This window comes from Carlito syrichta, unplaced genomic scaffold, assembly GCF_000164805.1.
Source record: "Carlito syrichta isolate Samal-C Ts95f unplaced genomic scaffold, Tarsius_syrichta-2.0.1 Scaffold302562, whole genome shotgun sequence".
NCBI lineage: Eukaryota > Metazoa > Chordata > Mammalia > Primates > Tarsiidae > Carlito > Carlito syrichta.
Genome location: NW_007246658.1, coordinates 514,519 through 531,613, shown reverse-complemented (window position 1 = coordinate 531,613; position 17,095 = coordinate 514,519). Strand labels below are relative to the sequence as shown.

The 17,095-nt window shown below is 40.6% G+C and overlaps 1 protein-coding gene across 2 annotated transcripts in view; it reads right to left on the bottom strand.

Moving 5' to 3' along the window:
- The window catches only part of PPP2R3A (protein phosphatase 2 regulatory subunit B''alpha), a 131,302-nt gene that overhangs the window by 82,519 nt on the left and 31,688 nt on the right, over positions 1 to 17,095 (bottom strand). For both annotated transcript variants that reach the window (XM_008056860.1, XM_008056861.2), the window contains exons 3-4: positions 16,195 to 16,298; positions 12,132 to 12,234 (exon numbers count right to left, since the gene is read on the bottom strand). In XM_008056860.1, coding sequence (XP_008055051.1) covers positions 12,132 to 12,234; positions 16,195 to 16,298 — 207 coding nt within the window. The remainder of the gene's footprint in view (positions 1 to 12,131; positions 12,235 to 16,194; positions 16,299 to 17,095) is intronic.

Sequence of the window (17,095 nt, the reverse complement as noted above, 5' to 3'; positions counted from 1 at the left end):
CCTCAGCCTCCCAAAGGCGCGGGATTACAGGCTGAGCCACCGAGCCCGGCTCGATTTCCTTCCTTTTAAAGGCCAGGCTGGGTTGGGTGTCTTTAGCCTCTAATCCCAGCACTTTAGGAGGCCCAGACGAGTGGATTGTCTAAGCCCCGGGGTTCAAAACCAGCCCAGGCAAATTGGTGAGACCTCATCTCTACAATAAATCAAAAATTAGCCGGGTATGGTAGAATGCGCCTGTAGTTCCGGTTACTCGGAAGGCTAAGGTGGAAAGATTGCCAGAGCCCAGCAGGTCGACCCTAGGGTGGCCGTGAGTGCCACTACACTCCAGCCCAGGTGACGGAGTGAGACTCCAACTCAAAATAAATAAATAAACAAATAAAGGCCAAATGGTATTTCACTGTGTACATATACTAAAGTTTCAATATGCATTCTTCCACTGATAGACACTTAGGCTGATTCCACATCTTGGGTCCTATGAACAGTGCTGCAGTGAGCGTGGGAGTACAGACCTTGCTTTAATGTACTGATTTCATTCCTTTGGATATCTACCACACAGTAGGGACTGCTGGATTGCTGGATCACACAGTAGTTCTATTTCTAATTTTCATAGGAACCTCCAAACTGTTTTCTACAATGACTGGCTAATTTACATTCCTACCAGCAATGTGCAAGGATTCCCTTTACTCTACATCCTTGCCAACACTTGTTATCTTTTGTCTTTTTGATAATAATCATTCTAACAGGTGAGAAGAGATAGCTCATTGTGTGTGTGGGTTTTTTTTAAGATTTAGATTTATTTATAGACTTAGATTTATTTTTTTTTTTAGAAATAAACTATAAAATATAGTTTATTTAAAATGTAAATTAGAGAGAAAGAGGAGATTCGCCTCCCCAAGGCAGGGAAGGGGGCTCACTGTGGTTTTAATTTGCATTTTTCTGATGATTTTGAGCATTTTTTCATCTACTTGTCAGCCATTTGTATGTCTTATTTTGAAAAATGTCTATTCAGCTCCTTTGTGTATTAAGAAATAAATATATTTTTTGAGTTGTAGTCTCACTCTGTCACCCAGGTTGGCACGCAGCAGCACACTTATAGACACTGCAGCCTCAATCTGCTGGGCTCAGGCCATCCCTCTGCCTCAGCCTTCCAAGTAGCTGGAGCCACAGGCATGTGCCGCCACGCCTGGCTACTTTTTTGATTTACTGTAGAGACGAGGTCTCGTCAAGTTGCCCAGGCTGGCCTCGAACCCCTGGGCTCAGGCAATCCTCTCACCTCGGCCTCCCAAAGTGCTGGGATTATAGGCATGAGCCACAACGCCTGGCCTAAAAATATTTTTATTGAGATAGAAAATATGTAATTTGTCATCTTTAGCATTTTAAGTATACTGCTCAGTGGTTATATCTTTATTTTCTTTTTTGCTCTTCATTTCCCTACTCCTCCCTCCCGTTCCTGACCTCTGGGACCCACCAATCTACTCTCTATCCTGAGGTCGTTTTTAAGCTCCTGCATATGAGTGAGAACATGCAATATCTGTTTTACTGTGCTTGGTTTACTCCACTTAACATAATGGCTTCCAGTTCCATCCATGTTGCTGCAAATGACAGGATTTCATTCCTTTTTGATGGCAGAGTAATAGTCCATTGTGTATATACCACATTTTCTTTATCTATTTATCTGTTATGGACACTTAGGTTGATTCCACACTTTGGCTATTGTGAGTAATTCTGCAATAAACATGGGAGTACAGATACCTCTTTGATATATTGAATTCCTTTCTTTTGGATATATACCCAGTAGTAGAATGCTGGCTCATATGTCTATTTTTAGTTTTTTGAGAAGCCTCCACATAGTTCTCCATAGTGGCTATTAGTAATGTACATTCCCACCGGACACTTTTTCCTTTTTCTCGACATCCTTGCCAGCATCTTTACTGCCTGTCTTTTGATGCAAGCCATTTTAATTAGATGATATCGCACAGTGATTTTAATTTGCATATTTCTGATGATTAGCGATGTTGAACATTTTTTCAAATACCTGTTGCTTTTGCCCATTTTTTAATCAGGTTGCTTTCTTGCTACTGAGTTGAGTTCCTTCTAAATTCTGGATATTAACCCCTTACCAGATGTGTGGTTTACAAATATTTTCTACCATTCTGTAGGTTTTCTCTTCACTCTCTTGATTGTTTCCTCGGCTGTGGAAAATCTTTTTCATTTGATGTAATCCCATTTTCTATTTTTTGCTTATGTTTCCTGTGCTTTGGGGGTCATATCTAAAAACTCATTGCCTAGACCAATGTCATGGAGCTTTACTTCTACGTTTTCTTTCAGGAGTTTTATAGTTTCAGAAGTTATAGTTAACTCTTTAATCCATTTTGATTTGATTTTTATATGTGGCCTAAGGTAAGGGTTATTCTTGTTTTATGGTTGTTTTGTATGACCTTTATCATTATTTTTTCTTTTGAGATAAGGTTTCATTCTGTCACCTGGGCTAGAGTGCAGTGACATGATCATAGCTCACTGCAGCATTAAAGTCCTAGTGCTCAATCCTCCCATCTCAGCCTCCCAAAGCTGTGATTACAGGTGTGAGCTACCATACCCAGCATGACTTTTCTTAATATAGTAATTACTTATTTTTCAAAAAGGCTGATTTTTTAAGAAGAGTTTAGATTTGCAAAAAAAATTGAGACAACAGTATTGACAGTTCCCACAAACTCCTATTATTAACATCTTACATTTACTATATGGTACATTCGTTATGATTAATAAGCCAAAAATGATACATCATTATTAAAGTCCATACTTTATTGACATTTCTTTAATTTTTACCTAATGTATTTCTTACATTCTAGGATTCCATCCAGGATACCACATTCCATTAGTTGCCATGTCTCCTTAGACTCCTTTAGGCTGTGATAGTTACTTAAACTTTCCTTGTTGTTGATAACCTTGACTACTCAAGGATTGTGTAGGATGTTCCTTCACTGGAATCTGTGTGATGTTTTTCTCGTAATTAGTCTGGGTCTGTAACTTTCTGGGAGGAAGACTGCAGAGGCAATATGCCATTGCATCACATCCTATCAAGGAGACAGACTACCAGAATGGTGTATGACTCCTGATGTGACCTTGGTCGCCAGACTGAGGTAGTGCTTGCCAGGTTCCTCTCCTGCAGCTCCCTCCTCCTCCCCGAAGCCGCTATGCAGAGCCCCTCTTAAGAGTAGGGAGTTGTGTTCCCCTCCTCGAGGCTGCAGGATCACTCAATTCTCTGAAATTCTTCTGGACAGGAGACTTGTCTCTGCTCCTCATGCAATCATTTATTTATATTAGTATGTGCAAGTAGTTTATAAAAATTCTCATCTCTTCTGTCTCCTGAATTATTTTTGTTTTTCTGGGTCAGTTTTTCTGTGTGCTTTTTTTCAAACCTTGAATTTTCTTTAAGATTATGATTTTCCTCATATGCCTGGTTGTCCATCCATATTTAAGTAGGACAAGGTAGTTGATATAATTTTCCTCTGCTGAAATATAAGTAATTCCCCTTCTCCATAGGTGCCTTTCTTTTTTTTTTTTTTTTTTTTTGAGTCAGGGTCTCACTGTTACCCAGGTCAGAACGCAGTGGCACAGTGATGGCTCACTGCAGCCTCAAACTCCTGGGATCAGGTGACTCTTCTGCCTCAGTTTCCTAAGAAATGGGACTACAGCTGTGTACCCCCACACCTACCTAATTAAAAAAAAATTTTTTGTGTGGAGATGAGACCTTACTGTGTTACCCAGGTTGCCACAGGTGCCAAGTCTGCCTAGGAATTCTGTGCATTTAGGGTGAATGTACTGACTGGTAGGTACTGTTTTAGAGTAAACTAATGGGGCCTCACTGGACCCCCAATTGCCAGAGTAAAGAAAAATGGGGACTGTTTTGAGGATGCTAAGTTGGAATCCTTAGCAAGCTTTATGGTTTGTTTTGTTAGTCTATTTGTGCTTGCAAGTAAATGCCAGATTGTACTTTACATCCGGGAACACGGAAAGGAGTCAATTAGTTGACATCTATGAATCTCCATTTCTAATACTTCTCTTCAGATCTGCCAACCCTGAGCTTGCAAGCACTCTGGGACCCTGATGAGCAGAGCTCACTGCACTGCAGCCCACACACAGCCTGCACATTCCGGGTTGTGGTTTCCTTAGCCTGCTTCTGGTCAACTTTCTGTCTCCAAGAAATATGTTGAAATCTCTTGCATACTGCTTTTCTCTACCATTCTCTCTCTACCATTCCACTAACTTCCATGAGTTTATTTAATTTCTATACTTCAAGTTCAGGGGGTTTGGGGGAAGAATGGGAGGAGAATGGGTCTATTCAGTGTGTCATCTTTTATCAGAAGATTCTAAAAGCCCATATGTTAAATGAAAATAAAACTTCTCTTGAGATTTAAGGGAAGCACAAATGCCCATTAACTTATAATTATGGCTATGTTGTTGTATGCTTGCAATTCTCTTAGGATAAACCTACTTTACATTCCTGTCAAGGCTTTGATTAAAGCTCTGCTAAAACTGAATTTTATCAGTCGGGCTAGGGTCCCCACAGGAAAAAGAATTCACCATATCAACCTTTCTTGAAGGGACTACAAAGAGAGCTGTGGGCACATTGAGGGAGCAAACCAAGGAAGGGTAGGGCACCCAGAGACTCACAGCAGGGGTGCTGTTACAGTCTTAGGGCCATGGAGAAGGAGCTGCCTGCAGAAGCTCTAATACAGAGAAATTTAGTTACTGTGTTGTAGCAGAGAGTAGGAGAAAGGTCAGCGTCTCATTTTTTCTGCCCTCCCATCTACTGGCAATGCTTCCACTGACCAGACTCAACCAGAAGCTAATCAGCAAGAGAGCCCAAAGGTGCAGAATCAGAGTAGAACCCAGAATGGATTGAGGGAATAAGTATGGAGAGCAGAAAGACAATGGGTATATGCCTAATGTTTTACTAACACTGTTGTTCAAATACTGAATATTTGAGATTTCACAAAACATAAGTAGGGATATTTAATGTTGGATATTATTAAGAATGATGGCTGATTAAATACAAAAAACTATTAAGAATTCTCATTCTGGCTGCGGTGGCGGTGAGTGTGCCCCTGCACTCCAGCCAGGGTGACAGAGTAAGACTCCAACTCAAAAAACAAAAACAAAAACAACAGCAACAACAACAAAGAATCCTCACTCTTATGAGTATTTTTTTGAGGGGAACAAAACCATGTAGTAGATGAGTCTCAGGGTAATCAAAACCATCATGCAAATTAAGATAGGCCCATCCCCCACAGGCTCGATATTCGTTAATTGTTTCTAAAATGTAACTACCATGAATAATGAGAAATGATTGTAATTTAAACATATAAACACAATGAAACAAACAACTATGCTGAAACAGAACGAAACAAGGGCATCCTAGTTCAGATTACCAGAGCATATAATATATATAGTAGTCTACCTTTTGTGTAAGAAAGGGGGCGATATTAGTACATGTTAATCTAATATATCATATGTACACATGTATCTCTGTACATATATATATGCCTTTTTAATAGAAGTTAAAAATGTAAAAACTGAAAAAAAAAAGATAAGCCTAAAGGCCCAGAGCATAATATGAAATCAGAGCCAAACTCTGTATTTTAAAATTGCTACTATAATTAAAAATCTATGTCCTATGGTATTAGAAGTCAGGCTACTGGTTGCCCTTGGGTGACAGTGACTGAGATGGAGCATGAGCATGAGGGGACTGGAAGTACTAGGAATGGTTCTTAATCTATGTCCTGGTTATACAGATGTGTCCACATTGTGAAAAATCATTGACCAATTCACTTGTGATGTGGGTGTTTCTATGTGAATATATTTCAGGAAAAATATTTTTTATTTCTTCTTTTATTACAAAGATGTGGGGTACAATTCAGGGTTGGGTATACAAATGTTGATTATGCAGGCACCCTTGTTCAGCAAAAATCTTAAAAAAAAAAAAAAAGATAGCAGTCACAAATGCAACCTAAAAAACATCCCAACTATGTCAATGTGTCCATGTATTTTATGCCCTTTGGCACCCTCACTAACCACTAACAAGGATTCACTGGAACATCCAAAGGAATGAACCTCATTTGACAGAAACGAAAGGCGTATCTCAGCTTCAAAATGTTTGCAATCTGCAGTGCTGGAAGCAGGGATGACTTCTAAGCAGGTCCCTGTCACTATGTTTTTTGACTCTGCTAGAATTCCTAAGGGCCCAGTGAGGGTGAATTATGCCTTCATCCCATCTGGTAAAACTGGAATTAAGAATAAATACAGATATATTGCCTGGGGGTAAAAATGGCTCACTAGTTTGGAACCTATGTAATCCTACCCTATATGAGTGAGAATGGACTGGGGGGAAGGACTTTCAAGACTAGTATTGCTACAAGCAACACTGGACTAGCACAGTGGCCAAAACTCATGTCCTTTCCAAAGGTGGAAAACTTTTGAGTGAAAGGAAATGGTGAAAAGGAGAAATAATAGCTAAGAATAAAGAAACGGGTTAAAAATGCAGGAAAATCCAATATCGCATTAACAATTCTAAAGGGTCTCAGCAAGAGATAACATTGTCTCTTATAGCTCAATCATCCCAGATGCCTGGAAATATGAAGTTGTATGTTTGCCAAGTTCATTCTTCCTTTGGGAACCTGGGAAACCTTTGGTGCCCCTTCCCCGGGAGACATTCATACACTATGACGAACTGGACAAATTATTAATGATTGTGTATAATCTTTTCATGTAACAGATCCATGGTCAAAAAGCAGGAGGTGGCCTGCGTGGTGTGATGCTATAGAAAATGGTTTTCACCCATGGTTCCGGGTGCAGAACTCCTGTAGCCCTTGTTAGTTTTTTGTTACAATGCTAAGTATGTTAGGCTTGAGGTGCAGGTCTCAGAAACAGAATCTCTCTTTCCTGTGTCCTCCTTTTACTTGCTCCAAGGCAGGTCTCTGCCTTCTGACTCTGGGAGTTAAGACCTGCCCCAGAGAGTAACACCCTATGTTCTAGGGGAAGGAACGCTGAAGTCATGAAGTTTCCATAAAAACCCAAGAGGACTGGGTTCGGAGAACTTCCAGATGGCTGAACATGTGAAGGTTCCTGGATGGTAGCATGCCCAGGGAGGGCATGGAAGCTCTGCACCTCTTCTCCTGTACCTTGCCCTACTCATGTCTTCATCTAGATCCTTTACAATTGCCTTTATAATAACCATATATAACCATATATAAACCAGTAAATGTAAAAAAAAGTGATCTGTTTAGGAAAGCCATTTAGATAGGAAATTAAGACTATTAAGAAGCAGCATCTCAGGCCACGAAGAATACTATACTAAAACAAATCCAATGCTATATGGAACAGATTCTCAAGGGAAGGCCTAGATGAAACACTCCCCAAGTCAGATCTTTCTGTCGGAGATCTCTTTCTCTTTAATTTTAACGAAGGTTAACTAGGCCAAATGCTTGTGGATCCTGCATTTAAACCTCCAATGCACACGGTGTTATAAAAGTCATGAAGATCTCCTAAGTGTTTTGTAGTTCTCTTTGTAGAGATCTTTCACTTCCTGAGTTGGGTGTGTTCGTAGGTTTGTGTGTGTGTGTGTGTGTGTGTGTGTGTGTGTGTGTGTGTGTGTTACGAGTGGGAATGGGACTGAGCTCTTGATTTGGTTCTCAGCTTAAGTATTGTTGGAATAGTACAGATTTTTGTACATTGATTTTGTACTCTGAGACTTTACTGAAGTCATTGTTTCCTGGAGGAGTCTTTCAGGCTTTCTAGGCATACAATCATGTCATATGCAAACAGGGAATAGTTGACTTCCTCCTTACCAATTTAGATACCTTTTATTTATTTCTCTTGCTGGATTGCTCTTGCTAGGGCTTCTAGTATGCTGCTGAGTAACAGTGGTAAGAATTGACATCCCTGTCTTATTCCTGTTTTAAGGGAGAATGTTTTCAACTTTTCCCGGTTAAGTATGATGGAAGCTATGGGTGTGCTGTATATGGCTGTTATTATTTTGAGATGTGTACCTTCAACGCCCAGTTTGTTGAGAGTTTTCATTATGAAGGGATGTTAGATTTTTCAAAGGCCTTTTCTGCATCTATTGAGACAATCATGATGTTTATTTTTGCTTCTGTTTATGTGAGATCACACTTACTGATTTGTGGATATTGAACTATCCTTGTATCCGTGGAATAAAACCCACATGGTAGTGATAAATAATTTTGTTGATATGAGCCGGGCTCGGTGGCTCAGCCTGTAATCCTGTGCCTTTGGGAGGCTGAGGTGAGTGGATTGCCTGAGCCCGCGGGTTCAAGATCCGCCTGGGCAGCAAGACCTCATCTCTACAATAAATCAAAAAATCAGCTGGCGGTAGCGCATGCCTGTAATTCCAGCTACTCGGAAGGCTGAGGCGGAAGGATCGCCGGAGGATCGCCGGAGCCCAGCAGGTCGAGGCTGGGGTGGCTGGAAGTGGCCACTGCACTCCAGTCTGGGCAACAGAGTGAGACTCTAACTAAAAAAAAAAAAAAAAAATTTTTTTTTGTTGATATGCTGTTTAATTTGGTTTGCTGGTATTTTGTTAAGGATTTTAGCATCTGTATTCATCAGGGAAACAGGCCTGGAGTTTTCTTTTTTCATTGTGTCTTTGCTAAGTTTTGATATCAGAGAGATATTAGTTTCACAGAATGAGTTAGGGAGGAGTACCTCGCCTTGATGTTCTGAACAGTTTCAATAGGATTGGTACCAGCTCTTCGTTGTATGTGTGATAAAATTTGGCCATGAATCCATCTGGCCCTGGGCTTTTTTGTTGTTGAATACCTTACTGATTCAAATGTATTGCTCATTATTGACCATTATTCAGGGTATCTATTTCTTCTTGTTTCAGACTTGGGAGGCTGTATGTTTCTAGGAATTTATTCACTTCCTCTAGGTTTTCCAGTTTGTTGTAATGAAAGAAATCATAGACAACCCAAACAAATGGAAAAACATCCCATGTTCATGGATTAGAAGAATAAATATTGTTAAAATGACCACAATGCCAAAGCAATCTACAGATTCAATGCAATCTTGATCAAAATACCAACTTTGTTCTTCACAGTACTAGAAAAAGCAATCTTAAAGTTGATATGGAACCAAAAAATAGCTCAAGTAGCCAAAGCAATTCTAAGCAAAAAGAACAACTGCAGAGGTACCACACTACCTGACTTCAAATTATACTTTAAGACTATAGTAACTAAAACAGCATGGTAGTGATACAAGATTAGACAGATTGGCCTATGGAACAAAATAGAGAACTAATAAAACCATATTCCTAAAACCAATTGATCTTTAACAAAACCAACAAAAATAAACAGTGGGGAAAGGACACCCTATTCATAAATGTGCTGTGAAAATCGGTTAGCTATATGCAGAAGAATGAAATTGGGTACCATTCTCTCACCATTTATAAAAATTAACTGAAGAAGGACTAAAGACATAAATGAAATGAAATTATAAAAATCCTAGAAGAAAACCTAGGAAACACTCTTCTGGACATTGGCCAAGGCAAAGAATGTATAACAGCTCCTGAAGCAACTGCAACAAAAACTAAAATAGACAAATAGGGTTTAATGAAACTAAATAGCTTCTGTACAGCAAAAGAAATAACCAACAGAGTGAATGGGGAAAAACAATTGCAAAGTATGCCTCAGACAAAGTGTTAATATCCACAATCTACAAGGAACTCATATAACTCAATAAGAAAAAAACAAATAACCCGAATGAAAAGTGGGCAAAGGATACGAACAGACATTTTTCAAATGAAGACACCCAAGTGGCCAACAAACATATGAAAAAATGCTCAACATCACTTATTATCAGAGAAATATAAATTAAAGCCACAATGAGATACCACCTCACATGAGTCAGAATGGCTATTCTTAGGAACACAGATGTTGGCACAGTTGCAGAGAAAAGGGAATGCTCATCCACTGTTGACAGAGCCGAAGTTCAACCTGTATGGAACACAACGTGGAGATTTCTCAAAGAACAAAGACGGAATTGCTATTTGATCTAGCAAAGCAATTCCCCCACTTGGGATCTACTGAAGGGAAAAGAAATCAATATGGAAGAAAGATACCTGTACTCATATGCTAACTGCAGCACTATTCACAACTGCAAAATCATGGAACTAACCTAAGTACCCACCAACAAGTGACGCGAGAGAGAGAGAGAGAGAGAGAGAGAGAGAGAGAGAGAGAGAGAACATGTCCTTTGCAGCAACATGGATTGAGCTAGAGATCATAACCCTAAGTGAACTGACTCAGAAACTGAAAACCAAGCTAACCAAGCTCCACATGTCTCACTCACATGCAGGAACTACATGGCCACAAAGATGGAAATCACAGACACTGGGGGCACCAATAAGGGGGGAGGTGGGAGGGGGGTTAGGGTCAGAAAATAACAGACACTGGGGGCACCAATAAGGGGGGAGGTGGGAGGGGGGTTAGGGTCAGAAATTACCTGTGGCCACAATGTTCACTATCTGGGGAATGGGCCACCTGAGACCCAATCCCCACCACTCCACAGTATGTCCATGTAACGACCATGCATGTGTACCCCCTGAATCTAAAATAAAGAAGAAAAATAAATAAATAAAAATAATTTTAAAATATGGAAAAAAACCCCATGAAGATTTCTAAGCCACTTCTCTGCCCTCAAGTAGTGAGTAGGAAGACAGCACCTACTAGGAAGGGAAACAGACAACACAGAGAAGGAGATTCGAAGGCAAAGACAGGGGAGCATAAAGGAACATGACAGGAAGAGGGTTTCTGCCAACTGGAAGATTGCTAATCTGTCAGAAAAAAGAAGAGAAGTCTGTGGGTGCCAAGAGGAAAGGGATCCTGTTGCCAGCAACATCCCTAGGGAAGCAGTTAAAACTGCAAGAGAAAACAGCTGTGCATGCATCCAGGAGGATGGGCCATGGGTATCTTCACCAAAGGTTCCAGAACCTGAAGAATGGCACAGAAGCAGCAAAGACCTCTGGATTTGAAGGGATCTTCTAGCCAGGGATGACTGATGCTTGGCACTATGTAAAACCTCAGAAATGTGGCAGAGCTCCGGGCTGAGGAAATCTCACAAAGGTCTGAGGTTAAAAATTTCCCCCAGCCTGGTGTATGTGGACCAGAGTCAGAAATTCAAATGAGTTACAGAAAATCAAGAAATGTATACTTCTGATAGATCTGAGGTTTATTCAGGTCTGAGATTTATCCTTTCTCATGTATAATATATAGGTGTATAACACACAGAGTTTAAAGTTTTACACAGAAAAGGAAAAATGAGAAACATAGTACTGCTGTTTCATTTATCTGGTTCCTTCAGAGAAAGCTTCTTCATGTAATTGAGTTTTCTGGATAAGAAATATAAGTCTATGCTACTAACTCTAAATTACTGATCTCAGTTGAAATCTGGTAATGGGATTTATCGTCCTTATCCTAAATTCTTCCTAGACTGGAGTGCTTTTAGAACTTTTGTGCCCTTTTTTTGGTCTTCTTCTCCTGACTACCTTTGTGGTCTGGTAGCAACTATTTTTGCGGCTCTCAGCATGTTTGCTTCTCGTTATCCCCTCTCCCTTCTTCATATTGTAATTTTCTTTTTCAAATATATCTTGGGTTGAAAAATCAGAAAGGCAAGCATTCTAAAACTGTGCTTAAGTCAAGAGTCAATAGGCACTGAGTGATGACCTTAGGGTTCAAGACAGTGATTCTGATGAGCCATGGCCCTTTCTTACTTTCTGACAGGTTCTTACCTATGTTCTGTCAGCATTTTTCAAGTACCTTCTAAAACGCTCACGTTTCAGAAGGTGCCTCAGTAATTGTTGTGGGTGGGCAAGGGGGAGCTGAGTGGCTCGTCTCCCTGCTTCAGTGGGAGGAGCCCTGTCTGATCTACTTTCTACTATGGGTTCTGTTTTAGATTTCATTAACAAGAGGATCTTACTGCTAAAACAAGTTTGAAAATCACTCCTCTAGAAATCTGACCTCTAGATTTTGTGTAGTGCAACTGACATGTTGCAACCTTTTTAAAAACCCTTGAAACTCCAAAAACAGAATTCATTTTCAAAATGAAATGAAAATTACCTGAAGTAAAGGGATGAAATCCTCTTGTTCTAGAGAGCTACAGTTGGGTTTTGCTAGAAGACAGATGAATTTAGAGGCATCATCATGGTGGTTATTCAGCAACCTATAGAAGAAACAACTGCTTGGTAAGGCTGGTTCCTCAGAACAAATAAGGACTACAACATCAAAAGTCAGTACTCTCAGTCTTATGTGAAGGCCACTGAGATCAAGAATCAAGCAAGGATACTATGTACTTAAGGGATGCTTCAGAATAATGAGTTGTCTATGACATACGGTTGCATGAACACTGAAGCCTATGAGGACCCTCTTCCTTACTAGTGATCTCAGCATGAAGTAATACAGTCCTGAATTTGATGGAACAATAGAAATAAAAAGGAAGGGAAAGTTGTCTAAAACATTTTGAGGAAAAATTCCTCAGGAGTCCGGTACGCCCATCCTGCATTTCACCACCTAACAGTCCGAGCTAGAAGCCTGGGAGTCATTATGGACTCCCCTCTTTCCTTCACCTTACACCTAGTAACTACCACATATCTTCATTTCTACCAAATTTGCCCCTTTCTCCACATCTTCCACTGCCAGTATCCATGCTTAGACACTCATTGTTTCTTGCCTGAGATTTCTGAGTGACACCCTTAACCAAGTCACTGTCTGAGTTAAAATTCTGTGGAGCAGGCTAAAGTCCAAGCTTCCTGACTCGGCACAGAAGGGGTTCCAGGACTGGATCCATCTCCTCCCATGCCCTTCTCTTGCCATTCCTGCACTTGTAGTCCCAACGCCCCACGTACGTTCATTCGAGGCGTTTGTGCATGCTACCCTCCTTCCTGGACATCCTTCCTTTCCCCTTCACTTTCCAGGGACTCTTGCTGGCCTCCTTCCGTGACATCATGTGCTTCTTATTTCTGTCATGCGGTTCTGCAGCAGTATAATCTTATGGGTGTAACTCTTTCACTAGACTGTAAGCTCCATACAGAACATAACACTGCGTCTTATTCTCCTTGTATCCCAAGCATCCTAAGGTCAGATACAACACCTGGCACATAGCATTCAATGATGAAGGAAGGAAAGTATGAAAGTGTTTGTGACCTAACAGATGTACACTTAAATGACTTCGTTTGTGATTATTAGATTACAGTAGGGTTTTTACATTCATTCTCCTTATAATCTCTCGACATGCTCAAGGCCCCTGAAGGTGAAAAAATACCTGTTTCAGAAAAAGAAAAGTGTAACGTGCTAATAGGAGCTGCTTCTCAGGATTAGAAAATGAGTGGGATGACCACAACAGAAATGCAGTGAGGCCTTTGAATAGGCACTTTTTTTTAAAGGCTGCCACTACTAAAAACAACAACAACAACAACAAAAACCAGCAGAAATATGACAGATGAGAGCTACTCTGAGAGGACAAGATAAATCGGGGATGGCTTTTGCTATAAAACAGAAAGGAGGCCAGATGTGATGGCTCATGCCTATAATCCTAGCACTTTGGAAGGCTGAGGCAAGAGTATTATTTGAGCCCAGGAGTTTGAGATCAGCCTGGGCAACATAGTGAGACTTCATCTCTACAAAAAATCAAAAAATTAGCCCCTGAGTCCCAGCTACTCAAAAGGCTGAGGTGTAAGGGTCGCCAGAGCCCAGGAAATCAAGGTTGTGGTGAGCCATGATCGTGCCACTGCACTCCAACCTGGGTGACAGAGTGAGACTCTGACTCAAAAAAAAAAAAAAAAAAAGAAAGACATAGAAAGAAAAGGTGAATTATAACTTTCTGCTAATGCTACTGGCTGGTAAACTCTGTATGGCAGGAGGAAAGGAGGTAATAAAAGTCATGAAAGTTGAGGAATAAAAACAAGCATAGCTATTCTAAGCTGGTACCCCCAGAGGTTCAAAGACAAAATATCGTTTTGTTAATGGACAAAAGTAAAGTTAAACATAATAAAGCAGAAACAATATTACTGACACTCCTGGAGAGGAGTTCTACTCAAGGCTGGTACTCTAGGACCTCAAACAAAAAGCCATGGAGCAGCATCTCTCCCCTGGAAATGTCCCGACTTTAAGGAAAACGTGTCAGAGTACAGACATGAAATGGCAGTAGCACAGAGAAGGGAAATGGGGAGCAGAGCCCCTTGGAGAGTAGATCCTGAAGCTTCCAACCCACGAGCACTCGGACATGAGGGAAATAATCTCCCTGTATGCTTACGAATTCTGTATTTGACTTTGTGTTTTAAGATGATGTAAAGCTTGTTATTGAAGTAAGTCAGTATGCATATGCAAAATGTTTGTTTGTTTTTTCTGAGTTGGAGTCTCACTCCATCGCCTCGGTTAGGGTATAGTGGCATGCTCACGGCCACCGCAGCATCAACCCGCTGGGCTCAGGTGACGCTTCCGCCTCAGCCTTCCAAGTAAGCTGGAAATACAGGCGCATGCTACCACGCCCATCTAATTTTTTGATTTATTGTAGAGATGAGGTCGCGCCAAGTTGCCCAGGCTGTACTTGAACCCGTGGGCTCAGGCAATTCCCTCACCTCGGTCTCCCAAAGTGCTGGGATTACAGTCAAAATGTTTTAATTCTGTATCACTGCCTGCCAGTTATTTTTTGTACTTGAAAGTTTTTTTTATATATATAATAGAGACATAGTCTTGTTATGTTGCCCAAGCTGGTCATGAACTCCTGGGTTAAGCAATTCTCCCACCTTGGCCACTTAAGTGTTAGCATTACAGGCGTGAGCCATGGTGCCCAGCCTGAAAATTTTCATATGCTATACTTGAGCCCAAATTGCTTTATGCAAAGGTACAGTTTGTAAAAAAAATTACAAAACTAAACACATCTTCTTTATGATGGTAACTCAAACCATCATGCTTAGCTTCGTAGTCTCCCAATAGCCATATTTGGGTCTCCCTGAAAGTGCCCTGACTTTTACAAGGCACTTTAAGAGTTCAAAGAGGAGTTCCCACTAGAGGGCACTCAAACCATTTTAGTAAGTGATGGAAAGACAGTGCTTTAACTTAGAGACATCTATTCACAGAGGTTTTTTTTAATGAAAAAAAAAAAGATAGGGACAGTTGTTCGTGCTATGTAACCTAATAAGCAGTTTTCCAGGAGTTAACCAAAATGAAGATATGTACTTCACATGTTTTTCCCCTTTTAGTTTTTGCAGAAGTGTCTTTTCCCTAGAGATAAACTGTAAATGATTCATCTCAATAACAATATACAGCTGTGGTGGTGATGGCTGCTATTGCTGCTGATCTGTCTACCAACATATACCGTGATCACTTTAATTCTAATGTAATGCAAGATGAACTTGGAAAACCTGACTTGCTAGATTTTTTAAAACAATCCATTTAATCATTTATTCTCAGGCATTGTACTATTAAGGGCTTTTAGGTGGCATGAAGGGATTAGAAGAAATCTTTAAGCTGAATCTGTTACATGTTGATTTAAAATAATAATAATAAAAGGCTGGGTGTGGTGGTTTATGCACGTAATCTCAGTACTTTGTGGGAGGATTGCTTGAGTCCAGGAGTTCAAGACCAGCCTAGGCAACATAGCAAGACCTCGTCTGTACAAAAAAATCAAAAAATTAGCCAGACATTGTGGCATACACCTGTAGTTCCAGCTACTCGGAAGGCTGAGGTAGGAAGACTACCTGAGCCCAGAAGGTCAAGACTGCAGTGAGCAGCAGTGATCATGCCACAGCACTGTAGCCTAAGGAAGAGAGCAAGATCTGATTCAAAAAATAAGAAAAGAAAAGAAGAGTCTTTATTTACTTTTATATCACTACTGCCAGATTCAAATTTGCGACCCGAATTTAAGAAGTAAAACTAAGAAACTACCAAATAGTTATTATTAAAGTATTTCTGCAGATCTGCTTTACTGTAAAGACATGTAAGATAAAGGTTTGTGGCAAAGAGCTTGTGTGTGGGCATAAATGGCTGTGAATCACTGAATTTTCCTTGTTGAAATAGAGTAAAGGGAAAATGAATAAATAGTAAAATTGGTGACCTTTATGAAGCATGTATCAGGACGCCACAATTCTCTGCCTAGACCCAGAGTGACTGCTAACATCCTTACTTTCTCCACATGGCAATGAATGACTGTGCTGGCACAAATCCTGTCTTCTCTCCTCCTGCAGCCCTGAACATGGGCGCTTTCCAATACAGAGGACAGCCACAGACCTGCAAGCAAAAAACAAACACAGAGTAAGCCAAGAGGCCATAAAGAGATGACACTGCCAAAGAAGAGGTCTCTGTGGCTTTTATCCTTCATACCACAGTGTTTGGAAGGGCCCTTGGGGAAACAAAACTGGGTTATAGGCAAATATATCAACTTGGGTAGATTTAGAGAGAGGGGGAGAAAATAAGAGGATTACACGTTCAATGAAGAAAATGGTAGTCCGTTAAACTTTCTCCAAGTTCATTTATTATAGTGATTTCTCCCCGCAATTTTGATAACCAGCATCCCTTCCTACCATTCTTACATCATGCATTTTCCACCTTCTAGAAGATAAAAAATAAAAAAATGACTGAATGTTATATGTGTGTGTATGTGTGTACATATATATCTCCTCATTTTCTGAGCAGAAAAAATACAGTCAGGTTTATTTCTCAGTCATTTGGTGTTAATACGCTCTACTACCTATCTCCTCTCTCTTTTATCTATTATGTTATTATTATTTTGAGTTGGAGTCTTACTCTGTCGCCCAGACTGGAGTTCAGTGGCTGCTCCTGGCCTCCGCAGCCTCGACCTGCTGGGCTCTGGCGATCCTTCCGCCTCAGCCTTCCAAGTAGCTGAACTACAGGTGTGTGCTACCACGCCTGGCTGATTTTTTGATTTTTATTGTAGAGATGAGGTCTCGCTGCCCAGGCGGGTCTCGAACCCGCGGGCTCAGGCAATCTACTCACCTCAGCCTCCCAAAGGTGCAGGACTACAGGCTGAGCCACTGAGCCCGGCTTTATCTATTGTGTTATTAAGT